This window comes from Pelobates fuscus, chromosome 6 (genome assembly GCF_036172605.1).
Source record: "Pelobates fuscus isolate aPelFus1 chromosome 6, aPelFus1.pri, whole genome shotgun sequence".
Lineage (NCBI taxonomy): Eukaryota > Metazoa > Chordata > Amphibia > Anura > Pelobatidae > Pelobates > Pelobates fuscus.
The window spans coordinates 288,823,427-288,837,550 of NC_086322.1; the positions used below are offsets into that span (position 1 = coordinate 288,823,427).

The window sequence follows — 14,124 nt, forward strand, 5'->3', positions numbered from 1 at the left end:
AATTTCTGCCGGGGGAGACGGTTGCAGGAGAGAGCTAAAGAGATCCGTGAGTGTGGCCACTGCATCTTCCGGTCCCTCAGCTTCTGGAACCCCACGGACCCGTATGTTGCACCTTCTCCCCCTATTGTCAACATCCTCCATCTGTCGGCGTAGGGAGAGCAACATCTCGCCCTGGCGCGCCACCACGGTGTCAGTGGCCGTCACCCTGGTTGTAAGGGCCTCATTCGCTTCCTCCATTACAGTGATGCGGCCTGCCTGCGCGGTGAGGTCGTTGCGCATCTCCGCTATCTCGGATCGCAGGGTATCCTGGATTGCAGCAATAATGGTTTGGAGGTCAGCTTTGGTTACTGCAGAGTCTTTTAGGTCCCGCAGGGAAGCTTCAATGCGGCTCAGGGCTGGCACCTCCATGTCAGGAGCTGGTGTAGTAGGCGCCGCCATTTTGGGGCTAGGGGGGCCTCCGCTCGATCCCTGTTGTGGCTGTAAGAAGCCGTCCAGCGGTCCCTGTTGCGAGCTTTTAGGGGTCTGGGGATGTTCCGGGCGTTTTGTGCGCCCCATGAGGTCAGTTAATGTGCGCTTATTCGGCTATTCGGGGTCCGGTGGAGCGGAGCACTTTCCTCACGCGGCCATCTTGGTCAGAGCCGGAACCACGCCCCTCCGGGCAATGATTTCTGGCATCAACTATCTTAGAAATTCTAAGATGGTGGCACTGTAAAAGAAGACCCAGCAGGATTTGCACAAAACGGTAAGTAGCACTGGTACTCGAGAGCCACTAAATGCTGTATGGGCGGAGAGGGATACACAGATGGAGATGATACAGAATTGGGTGACAGAGCCTATTTACAGGAACATTCTAAGAACCATAACCACTACAGCCCACTGTAGAAGTTATGGTGCCAGACCTTCTCAGACGTAACCCGATTATAAGTAGTCAAGACATATTACAATAGTTTGACTTCCTATGTAAGGTGCACCGGGTGCCTCTCTTTGTCTACATCTGACAGCAAGGCTTAGCTCATAGACTGAGAGCGATTAGTTGACAATTTCAGCCAATAAGCTAGCCCTGCACAGCTTAGCTCCTAAGCAGCAACTTCCGGGTCATTTGTAGCTGCAGTGGAGTTGGGGAGAGGTGCACGGCAGACTAAAATGTCTAAACCGTTCTAAAAGTTTGACTGCTTACTATGTGGGGTGTGGGCAGGGAACTCCTGATACCATAACCACAACAGCAACGGAACATCACATGAAAAAGAGGTTAACACAAGTTGTAGGTGATTTTCAGTTGCTTCATTCAGAGGTGTTCCAGAGAAGAAGAGACAGTTCCCATTTAATAAATAAAAAACTCCTCTTTAAATCATTCCCCTCTCACAGCCTGACCTACCTTTTTATTTTACGACACTGCTGTACTTAATGTTGTCAGCTGGGTGTTCACGACCGAAAGATGACAGTGGAACTACACCTGCCAGGAAACACTTGATGGGGCAATAAAGCACTCCATTATGGGACACATTTAACAGTGTTGTAGGAGAAAACTTGGCACCTGAAGTCATTTCCTGGTTAGGCAAGAGCGCTCTGCAGAAGCTGCACAGTGTGCGATGTGATCACCTTTACAGTTCATTTTCATAAAATAAATTAAAATGAAACTGCATTCTGAAGTGTACTTTTAATTAATTTGTGCCTATTCAAATTTGTTTTTTTTGAGCAAAACCACAAGATTATGAAGACTCACACTCTCTTGAGCACCACATGCAGAACAATAATTAATTAGCTGAGGAAAAATTAAATGCAGGTTTTATTTCAAAATTTGAGTTCAAGGAGAGTTAATACAACAAAATGAACTGTTAACAGCGCTAGGTGTAAAATTCTTTCACTGCCTTTAGTGCCTTTAGACTGGATGAACATCATGGCAAATTGTCCACCAAAAGCTGCTGTGCCAAAGATTAACCATCATGCCGCTATAATGCTCGATGTCCCTTAGTGAAAAAGTGGCTTTCCTTAATTGGTGTGTAGCTTATAGGGCAGGGGTAGGCATCCTTCGGAAGCCAAGATGTGGACAACATCTCCCATGATGCTTTGCCAGCATTAAAGAGCTGTAGTGCCAAAGGTTGACTATCCCTGCTATAGACCAACATAGCTGGTAATCTGCACCAGACTAAGTGAAAACCCATTAACTTGACTTGAAAGTTAACAGCACCCATGTCTGGTCCATCATATCCTCAATCTGACATGATACATAAATCTGTGCTGGTGGAAGGGGTGCCAGGTGACTGTCCCACCCAGGGACTGGACCACAGCCTGTATTCCAAATCTGGGCTGTATTATTATTATTTATATAGCGCCATCAGATTCCATAGCGCTGTACAATGGGTACAGATTTTCTCACCTGTTAAATGACACAACTCATAGCAATAATTTAAAGGCTGCATGTAAGGTAGATAAATGGTAAATATCTTCTAAGTCTTGTGTTTTTTCTCCAGCTAAGTGTTTTAACAGGGTTGTACCCAGGCTATGTCACAATTAATGGATACAACCCACAATAAGGTCATAAATCCCAGCTGGAATTACGATAAGAGATGTTTAGATCTCGGTTTGATGAGCTTTCTGTTTATAATTTCCATGGTTCCCTTACAACTCAGCCGTAATCGTTGCGTATTAGGAGACATCAATGTATACAAATCGAGAACGACCCCAAAGAATGCAAAGCAAATGTATTAATATAAACAATCTTTTTTTATTGTAAATAAAAGCAAAATAAAAAACGGAATACATTGGAAGGGCTCTGCACTGCAAGCCCTACGTCAGTATATATATATTTATAGAGATTTATACAGTAAATTGGATATTTCTTTTGGCACTATTTCACCCTTGCTCAAAGGACGAAAAAAATAAAATAAAAAAATGAAAATAAAATACATATCTATTTAATAGGTGCACGAACATGTAACTTGTCCACAGCCATTAAAGCAATATGGTGGAAACACACCCGTTGCATCATGGGTACATTTCCACATGTTGTTCCGTATAACAATACAGAGTATGTACATTCCCAGTTAACATACAGAGAAAACAACCTTTAATAAAAACGTCTGTAGTTTACTTCCGTTGCTTTGGTGAATAGAGAAGCCTGGATTACACAGAGAAGACACATGAAAACTTGATTGCTATGAGTGTTTTAAATACATTCCCGATTAAATATAGCATTCATTTATATGGTTATTAAAAACCCATAGATTTTGAGAAGCACTGAAACGCAGGACATGTAAAACGTAAGGACGGGTACATTGTCTGCTAGTGACAAAATGGCGAAAGGACGGGGTGCAGCCAAAACAAAAATCTTAAACTACAGGGAATGTGCTTTAAAAAAAATTACATCTCGTGGTTCACACATTATATCACATAGATTTCAAAATGCCGTACTATTTCCTAAAAATGATTCCAGGTGGCAAGGGTCTCCATCCAAATACATGGTGACAGATGGAAGAAATTCGATATTGAGTGTACTCTAACTACAGCGTGCCAAAAGAATGCAAGGGGATGTAAGGCCAGTCCAACCAACACGGTGTCAGAGGAAGGTTAGGAGATACAGATCCTGTCCTTCCAACTACAGGGAGAAAGACAGACGCTATGGGACACTGAGCCTATTCTTCTAACGGCAGGGTGACACAGAACCTGTGGGAATAAAGCCTGCATTTCCAATGGCAGGGTTACACAGAACCTGTGGGAATAAAGCCTATCTTTCCAATGGTGGGGTGACACAGAACATGTAGGGACTGGATTCTGTCCTTCCAATGGCGGGGTGACACAGAACATGTGGGGACTGGATTCTGTCCTTCCAATGGCGGGGTGACACAGAACATGTGGGGACTGGATTCTGTCCTTCCAATGGCAGGGTGACATAGAACCTATGGGGACTGGATCCTGTCCCTCCAATGGCAGGGTGACATAGAACCTATGGGGACTGGATTCTGTCCCTCCAATGGCAGGGTGACATAGAACCTGTGGGGACTAGATTCTGTCCTTCCAATGGCAGGGTGACATAGAACCTGTGGGGACTAGATTCTGTCCTTCCAATGGCAGGGTGACATAGAACCTGTTGGGACTAGATTCTGTCCTTCCAATGGCAGGGTGACACAGAACCTGTGGGAATAAAACCTATCCTTCCAATGGCGGGGTGACACAGAACATGTAGGGACTGGATTCTGTCGTTCCAATGGCGGGGTGACATAGAACCTGTGGGGACTAGATTCTGTCCTTCAAATGGCAGGGTGACATAGAACCTGTGGGGACTAGATTCTATCCTTCCAATGGCAGGGTGACATAGAACCTGTGGGGACTGGATTCTGTCCTTCCAATGGCAGGGTGACACAGAACCTGTGGGGACTAGATTCTGTCCTTCCAATGGCATGGTGACAGAACCTATGGGGACTAGATTCTGTCCTTCCAATGGCAGGGTGACATAGAACCTATGGGGACTAGATTCTGTCCTTCCAATGGCAGGGTGACACAGAACCTGTGGGAATAAAGCCTATCCTTCCAATGGTGGGGTGACACAGAACATGTGGGGACTAGATTCAGTCCTTCCAATGGCAGGGTGACACAGAACATGTGGGGACTGGATTCTGTCCTTCCAATGGCAGGGTGACACAGAACCTATGGGGACTAGAGTCTGTCTTTCCAATGGCAGTGTGGTACTCAAGCTATGAGGACATAAAGCTTGTTGACAAGTTAATTGACAAGCCTTGGGGCATGAAGTTTGCCATTGAAACTACAAGACAGGAAAACAGAGACAGGAACTATGGGACATCCAGTCTGGCCAACTGACAGGAGTCAAAGATAAATAGGAAGATTATATAGATCCTGCCATTTAGTCTGATTACTGAAGGACATGGGATGATGTGGATTACAAGGAATCTGCTTCAGCCTGCTTGGTGACAGCTGTGAGACGGATGTGAAGTCCATCCCTTACGGCTCCTAGTTAGGAAGAAATTAAACTCTTGGACTATTTGATAAATAGTAAATATTTGAAAATGTTCTACCAACATGCTCACTGTTTGAGTGGCAGAGTTACACAGGTAATGTGCTCACAATGTGGTAAATGCTACAAGTACTAGTACATCACTTTGGGTTGATCTCATAATACTAGGTCCCGGATCTCTGCAATTTGCCCTGCAATACGAGTTTTAGATTTAATTGTCTTTTTTAATCTTGAGGCTCATTTAAGAAGTGTGACGCATTTATCCTGGGAATGATAAAACAGACAGCTTGTTCTCCCCAGTAATAATCCTTACCAAGCAGAGAGAGCAGACCGATACAACTATCATCTATCTAGGATATACAGCTCAATAAAAAGGGCACGGATTTAAGTTATTAAGTGCATATTTAAAGGAACAGTAAAGTCTTTTCTTCCTGCTGACAATGGGCACCCTCTAAACTGGTGATTTTTTGAGACTGCCAATGATCCATTTAGATCAGACATTGCAACTGCTAGCTGAAATGTAATAGTTTCGCTTTCTTTAATAACTTCCTTTAAGAATTATCAAAGAGAAAACTGCAGAAAAGTATTTTTTAGAGAAATAAAGAATAAAAAAAATAAAAAAAAAGGCAAATCAAATGTTATCTCACCATGCTGTTATAAACAGAAAGTGTGCTATAAGCTGCAATCTCTACATAAACAAAACAAAACACAAAACAAAAAATACCACATGTTGGCAGGAGTTTCCTATCTAAGTGTAAACACTATGTAAAAGCAAAGGCCTAAAATGATCAAGCTGTCCGCTTTGGCAGGGAGGACACAAACCCTGGTCACATGATTGGTCAGAACATTATCTAAAGAGGACTTTTTTTGCTGTATTACTCTTAATGCCCACACATCTTAGGAATCACAGAGTGGCCCTCAATGACCCCTAATTAGTATGGATTTTGTATAAGCAGGTCTAGATTTCCAAGCAATGGATATTCTATTTTAATGACCTTCAAAGGCTGGAATTATTCTGTGACTGTTCTTTAAATGGTTAAGCTGGTTTGTATTTTGTTAAGCAGATGTAGCAATGTTTAGTGTAGTTATTCAACTAGACTTCTAGGGGAGATTTATCAAAAAGAGTCGCTAAATACTCTGCACCTTTTGGGGAATATTTTTTCTGCCATGCATTATACACTTGAAAGTCAAATTTAAGACCTGTGTTGCCGAATTGGAAGCCTAGCTGACTTAGAGAATTTTTCCAGTTCAGCTATCTTGACAGTAAAGGGACACTCCAGGCACCAAAACAACTTCATCTAAATTAAGTTGCTATGGTGCCCAGGAGGCCCTCTTACCTAAAGGGTTTAAACCATTCTCAAACGGTTTAACCGCAAAGTTGCCTTCAGTGGCGATATCTACTCCTCCCCTGGTGGCATCTGGCTTCTGAATTTTCAGCCAATCAGTGACTCGCCATTTACTAAACTGGCTTGAGAAAGGTACGTTTCTTTCCAAGCCAGGTTAGTGATTGGGGAGTCACTGATAGGCTGAGAGCATCAGTTGACCGTTCTCAGTCAATCAGCGGCACCCCTGCCTGGCGGCATTCCGCACTTCCTGAAATTTAGAAGCTGGATGCTGTCGGGGTGGGAGTGGACATCACCACTTGAGGCAAATTCTGGGTTTTACTGTTTGCGAATGGTTTAACCAAGTGGTTCCCAAACATTTTAGCTTCAAAGCGTGCTTATTATTTCAATATTTGTCCAAGGTGCCCCAAGACAAAACAATTTTCTAGGTTGTATACATGTACAGCGCAGCAGCATATACTGGGCCCCTGTTTGGCAGAAATGCTTGCCATTTAAGCGCTTATCCAGAACCTAATCTTGGGAGGGGCACTGGTAGATTATTTAAATAAACAATCCAGGCACAATAACCACTACAGCACTTTGTATTAGTTATGGTGCCAGTAGTGTCCTCCCAGAGTAAGTAGTCAAACTGTTCTTAAACAGTTTGCCAACTTACCTGGGATCTGCAGTAAGGGATAGGGGCAGTAGTGTGTGTGAGGGGTGCAATATGTGTGTGTGTGTGTGGTGCAGTGAGTGTACAGGGGTGCATTGTGTTTGTGAAGGATGTAGTGTGTGTGCTTGAGGGGTGCAGTTTGCATATTTGTGGGGCAGTTTGTGCGTGAGGGGTACAGTGTGTGGGGGGGCAGGTTGTGTGTGTGGGGGTTAGGTGTGTGTGTGTGTATAGAGGGAGGGCCAAGTGTGTGTGTATGGGGGGGGGGGGTTAATGTGTGTATATAGGGGAGCAGTGTGTGTAAGGTGGGGGGGGCAGTGTGTGTGTGTGTGTGTATGGGGAGATTTATTGTGTGTCTGTGGGGGTAGGAGGGCATACAAATATATATAAAAAAAAAATTTCATATCCCCTCTCCAAGCTTACCTTTGCCTGGGAGGGGGGACAGTGTAAGACAATCCCTGGTGGTCCGGAGGGGAAGCCCTGGTGGTCCCAGTGGTGAGAGTGAACTCTAGCAGCCTGGCACCATAACAACTTCATTTAGATTAAGTGGTATTGATGCCTGGAGTTCCCTTTAAATTTTAAATTTACTTTGAATTTAAATCTCTTGGAAAATAAATCTATTTATCACTTTAAAGCTTTTTCTGTCATTCGTAAACAAGGCTGAATATTCGCATAGCACTCCATGAATGGTACTTCACCGAGGTACAAAAGAACTGTTTATTATACAAACAAAAAAAAAGACAACACTTTTTGAAACTCTTTGCTAAACCCCTCAAAATACCCAAACTAATGGACTCTGAATATTAAAACATTAGGTTTCATTCACCAAGCACTAAATTGTGTGGAATTTTAGGATAAATAACTGCTGGGATTAAAGTGCAGCTAGAGAATTCTTCCAAATTAATTATTTTGGTCCAAATTCTTTTCAATTCACCGTTCAGTGAATAAAATACTAAATTGTATGTTTAGGCGATCTTTTCCTCCGATGTAATAACAAAGTAAACATTTTAAAATATGGGATGTAGAGCAAAAAAAATAAAAACAAAACAGAACACGGAAGATGAAAACTATTTCAGAAACAAATAAGGAACTGCACTCTATCCCATCACTCTGAGCCAGGGTGCAACCAAACCAGGACTCAGCACCAGGTCCCAGATACAATATGCATAAAGTACAAAGTGGTTCAGCCACTCCAAGATCAGAAACGGCAGTTTATTGAAGCCCAATGTCACACAACGTTTCAGCCTACACGGTATTTGTCAAGCTTGACAAAGACCGTGTAGGTCGAAACGTTAAGTGACATTGGGCTTCAGTAAAACTGCCGTTTCTGATCTTGGAGTGGCTGAACCACTTTGTACTTTATGCAGAAGATGAAAACAGAGCAAGAATCCTGCTTTTGGTGACATCACAGATTTCTGATAAATTGCCTTTTGGAATTCAGACACAGATTTGTAGACTAACACATTTATTTCCCAGATGTTTGAGGAAAGAGTTACGTTCTCTCTCTTTCAGACTTTCTTTCTGTAGATAGTGGGAGAGGAGAGAGAGAGATCGGCAAGCAAAGGATGCCAGACAAGGGATACAATGAGACAAAGGTACAAAACAATAAAAGATGGATGCTGTATCATAAACAAAACCTTCTACTTTAATCAGCCGTTACCGTTTTTGGTCATGGATCTCTGATAACACATACAAAGCAAGCTGGAGGAATAAACTGAGCCATTGGCACATAGACAAATGTTGTGATATAAAGACGGGAAGAAAGGCACGGCATAGACCGGCCTGCACGCTCACACTTAAAGGCGCATGCAGGCATCTCAGAAAATGTACTCGAAATTACAGCTTAGCATCAGATCTCAAATGGCCAATGACAAATCTAAATGTTTGTCAGATATTTGTGATGTCACCAAAAAGTGCATTTAAAAAAAAGATTTTTTACATCATTCATTGCCTTGGCACATCAAAACAACTAAGCATGTCTCACCAAAGTAACATGAAAGGCATATATATCTTAAAATCCCCTAAAGCGTACACCCTGATTTGAATTGAAAGTTTGAGAACGTGCGGTCCACAAGGGCAGTTATGGGCTCAGTAGACTGAGTGAACACATTCTGCTCCAAAATGCTGTACACCGGGGGAGGGAAAAGCATAGATCTCGAGCTGTTGTAAAACTGGAACTGTGCCAATCTCAATGATGGTGAAGCATAAGACTTACCAAGTTTATCTACAGCTAGGGTTCACTTTTGGCCCACCAATGTCCTTCTCCAGTGTTTACCAATTCTTTACATTAATGTAAAGGGACGCCCCAATGCCAAAATAAAAAAATGTACTCCCGATCAATGCATTTTACTATGCTTCTTTTCAATAGGGGTAAATCTAAAAACAATGTGCAAAACCTACAGATCTCTTGTCTGCACCCATTGCAAGCCCTCCCCTTCTAACCCCGCCCAGACTTTCTGTGGCTGTCCAATCACAGACTTGCCAATACAGCTCAATGAGAAGTCTTGGCAAGGCAGGTGCTCTGGGCAATTGTCTCCTATTGAGTTTGGCTTGACTGAGCAAAACAACCAGGAAGTAACAGGAACGCTTGTCTGATTGACAGCGGGGCAATGGGGTTCATTTAATAAAGTGTAAATTTCTATTGTAATCTGGACTTTTTGTAAAAAAAAAAAGTAAGATAATAAAAAAAATTCTAAAATGCTCTAGGGGTCTGGAGTGTCTCTTTAAAAAAACATGTATAGCAATACACTCATGATGCATGGCAGATTGTGGCTATTACTGGCCAAAAATAAGAAGGGGTGGAAAGACAACGGACATGGTATAGAAGAACAGGTAACACTAATTTAAATATTTCATGTGCTTTGAGTGCATATGATATACAGTGTGGTTTACATATCTCTCGACATTTTTTTTAGGGTGCGTGTCGTCATCCTTGCACTCGAATACTGGATACCCAAAGGGCACTTTACAAAAAACCTGTCCCTCTCTCTTCAGAATGAAGAAGAGCTAACTTTGGTTTAGTCATAGTGCCGTCTAACTATGTAACATTATTTCAGCGGTGGAACGTGTTTAAATGGAATGTATTTATAAAATACCAAGTGAAGGCTTACTCACCAGCTTTGTACATTTATCTTCTACGTATAAAATTACAGTGGAATAAATGGCTAACGTGTGGACGTAAAACGTGTCACATGCGTGCTTACTCCTAAGGCACAATTTGGTTTAAACCATTTCAGTTGACAATATGCCCATGTATACAGTGGCGAATAGAAATATTTCTGCGCTATACAGCGTTAATAGATAGATTTGGTCAGGAAGAGTGATCCGCAGAGATAACGCTCTTGTTGCATGGGCCTTGTGTTTCTCCATTTGGATTCCCTTCTCCCAAAAAACATTGAAATCCCGCATGCAGTTCTTCAGGTTTCCTTCCCTGTAACAATAGTAAGGCACTTGTCGTGGAAGAGGTGGGGCAGTCTTTTTGGAGAGAATGTGGCTTTTTTTTTTTTTTTTACACCTCATGCTCTATTTTTATCTTGCGGTGTAGAGACGCATTTTTTCATCCTTGATATCAAAGGGCCTCCAACATATAAATAATACAGTTACTTTGATACATTAACACTGACTTTGTATCCCTGGCTGCTGGCTCTGTAACCGGCTCTCGACGCAGCACGGAGGGAATGATTGTCGTATCCACCGCTTGCTTTAATCACGTGTCAATCCCCTCAAATGTCCACGGCCCCCCCGTGTGATATGTGCAAGCGCTGGAGTAAGGTCCACGTTGAGAGCAGGGAAACTAATACGTGAGCTGAGCAAAAGGATGTCGGAGCAGTTCTTCGGCAGAAGGTCTCTGCCGTGCATCCACCAGTATCCGCTTAACAAAGTCCCGACATTGTTCTGATGTGTGCGGAGGCAGTTGGGGGTTAGTTGGCTGGGTGGCAATCTTAAAAATGGCTGCCATGGCCTCATATTCGGCCCAAGGAGGTTTTTCTGTGAGCATTTCCACCACAGTGCAGCCGAGGCTCCTGTAAGAAAAAGCACGAATAAGGTGAGTCCCTGATGAAGGCCTGGAGGAGAAAGACACTCATAGAAATCCTAAAAGGGCCTTACATTTCCATCCCCTCACCTTTAGTCCCGCGATACCCACTTACCAGACATCAGCTTTTCTCCCATAGCCTTCTCCACTGATAACCTCTGGGCTCATCCAGTATGGCGTCCCGGTCACAGAACGAATCCCAGTCCCTGACATACATATTGTCTGTAGCCGCTTGCTGGCACCAAAGTCTCCCAGCTTGACGTTGCCGGCAGAATCCCGAAGGATATTGGCTCCTACAGTGTGAATCACAAAGTTAGGCTTAAGGTAGAGCATGTGAATTCTATGTTAAATTATGTGGTGAGGAAGAGGAGAAAATCCAACTCTCATGTGTCAGCTTGTGATTTCCTATCAGTTCCTTTCCCTCTATATGGATATCAAGCTCAGAGTTTATTCAATAAATAGAATATTGAGAGAAAAACATTTATAATCTCTTTCAGATCATAGAAAAACATTTAAGTTGGAGAATCTTCCTATTTGGGCTATTGTAGAACACACATTGCATTTTGCTAACTCCTAGAGTAAAATTTCTAAAATTCCCAGTTTAGTAAACTAGTGACGTTTCTATGTAATTTAAAGGGACAGGCAGGGCACCATAACGGCTTCATCACAATGATGCTATGCTGTGAGGAGGTCCTGGTTTCCGTCTTAACTTACGGAGTTACAATCAGGAGGTAGCGATCAGGTGACTTTAGGGTAACAGCTGCAGGCCCCTTCTTGGATCTTTGCATGTTTTGTGACCCTGCTGCTTGGGGTGCGATGGCCTAGCGATGCAGCAATGTTTTCTAATGCTTACCTGATACTGTCCCCCATAAACACCGCCAGCTTCTTCTTTTTTTTCGCCAGCTCCTGGCACTTTATTCTCAAGGAGCCCACGAAAAGGATGTACATTCTCGCGTGTGCAAGAGTACAACGCTGAAGTCTATGGAGGAGCACGCGGGAATCTCCATGAAAATGATTTCGCTATGAGTGAGAGAATGCTTTATTTCCACAGCAGTTGCTCGCAACAACTGGGGGAAGTGACAAAACTTGACAGCGGTAACTCTGCCGTTTGCTAAGGTAGAGATTTACCATAAGAAAAGGAAGCCCCTGCTCGGTCTTATGATATCTTTTGACTGCTCGGAAATTCAATGAAATTCTAACACAATCTGTATGAGCATTTAATTAGGATTTAAAGCGGCTCTGTCAGCTTCTGGGGTCTTTGTATAACACCTCGATATGGAGTTTGTCACTTTGTGTCTGGTAGCGGCGGGGCACAGGACAAGCAGAGTTTTATTTATTTGAAGCTGTCCCTCGTGGCTGATGCCATCTGCATCATTGGATCCTCTTCACGTCCTGGCGCTTCATCTGGCAGCAGCCAACGTCAGTATTATACTTTCACGCAGGCTCAGGTCTATAAAAAAACCAAGGAAAGAAATTGTCTTCCAATCTCTTTTTTTTTGTGTGATTTACTACCTCGGAAGTTCCCAGTATTCCAGCCTATCACATGACATATCACTGGAAAGCCCAGGATGATCTCTTTACAATACAGCAGGGATTGATAGAGTAGCTCAAAAGAATAAAAGGAGATGCATGTGAACGAAATGTCCAGTACAGAGAACACAATTTAATGAGCTGGGTCTCAGGAGGATATAGATGACCCTGCAAGATATTGCCTCGAGATGAGTAATACAAGTGACAAAACCTGATAAAGGTAGCTCTGCCTTTTGTCAAGTGAAGGGAGAATTCATAAGGGTAAGTAGTCCCTACCTTGCCTTATGTATTTTAGGAGAAATAAATAGGAAAAGAAGAACAATTTAGCAGAGTAACAGATTGAAGTTAGGTAAGAACAGGACGATAGAGCTGCATTAAAATGTATGATTTATTTTATTTTTATTTATTTTTTAACAGAGAAGCTTTAAACTGTTTGTTAGTGGTTTGACTCCTTATGGTAAGAGGGCGCCCGAGACCCATGAGCACCATAACAACTTAATTGCAATTAACTTGTTATGCTGCCCAACGTGATTCTTTAACTCATACCAGTGCTTTTAAATATACTGGTTAAAAAGACATGTTGCTCAACCAGGAAGTTGCAGAAATATCCACATTCTGTATATTTGGCAGTTTCCTTTAAAAATGTATTTGAGGTGCATGAATTCACTGCGCGGACCATAGTGAGCATACCTCTGAGCCCCTCACTACAGCCTCTTTCTGACATAGTGAAGTAATGTTACAAACACATAGGGATAAGTAAAGACAGGATTGAAAAATTAGGGTATCCTCTTGCTACCTCAGTTTAGTAACGTACTAGTCTTGTTTACTTCAAAATGGCCTATAATTTCCATTCTAGTAAATAAAATATTCAAAGAAAGTTCCTTTAAAACACACATTAATGTTTTGTTTTAAAAAGAACTGATTGAACTTAGGAAACCGGACACTGACTTGCTTCCCATCACTCACCTTCACCTACTGTCACTCTCCAAACGTGTGAACCCGAGACCCCACGTGGGTGGAAATGTTGCCAGGTCCATACAGAAATGTATCTGGAGTTGTGCCTATATTTATTTTTACTTTGCATATTGTGAGCTGGAGGGAGCCTTTAAATCCTTTATCCCAGCATGCCTACACTCTGCATATGTAATATTGGCAGACCTGATGGGCCTTTTGGTTCTTGTTCACTGTGGCCTCCCTTCCATTCTCCAGCCTCTCTGACTTCCCTTCACCCCTCTTGCCTGGTTCAATTAATAGACCGTTATGTATTAAGTGCCGACCATATGGATTTCCAGTTATGGAGATATCTGCTAAGTTGCTATTATGTTTGTACCCAGCCATGTTACTAAAGTCTCAGAGAAGCTGAGTCTTCAGTAACATTAACCAGGTTTACAATAAAACTAATAAAGTTACAAAGCAATGAATGCCAAGATAATTACCCTTGATGTCCCTGTGCACAATCATGTTACTGTGCAGGTAGGAGACACCTTCCAAGATCTGCCGAGTGTATCTGCGGGTGACATTCTCAGTGAGGGCCCCATAAGCTTTCAACTGATCTTTCACGGAGCCCTGAATGGTGAAAAAAAAACAGGGAAGAGAGATA

General features: G+C 42.7%; 1 protein-coding gene and 1 long non-coding RNA gene across 2 annotated transcripts in view; both read right to left on the bottom strand.

The window, feature by feature from the left end:
* Positions 1-2,701: 2,701 nt before the first annotated feature.
* On the bottom strand, positions 2,702-5,568 carry LOC134615050 (uncharacterized). The gene is made up of 2 exons (XR_010091282.1): positions 4,421-5,568; positions 2,702-4,374 (listed from the first exon to the last, which is right to left on the bottom strand). It is a non-coding gene; the product is annotated as an uncharacterized LOC134615050 (long non-coding RNA).
* A 2,714-nt stretch (positions 5,569-8,282) lies between these two features.
* Positions 8,283-14,124, bottom strand: part of MAP3K3 (mitogen-activated protein kinase kinase kinase 3) — a 48,877-nt gene continuing 43,035 nt past the window's right edge. The window contains exons 14-16 of the mRNA XM_063459413.1: positions 13,961-14,090; positions 11,110-11,287; positions 8,283-10,983 (exon numbers count right to left, since the gene is read on the bottom strand). Coding sequence (XP_063315483.1) covers positions 10,755-10,983; positions 11,110-11,287; positions 13,961-14,090 — 537 coding nt within the window. The 3' untranslated portion in view covers positions 8,283-10,754. The remainder of the gene's footprint in view (positions 10,984-11,109; positions 11,288-13,960; positions 14,091-14,124) is intronic.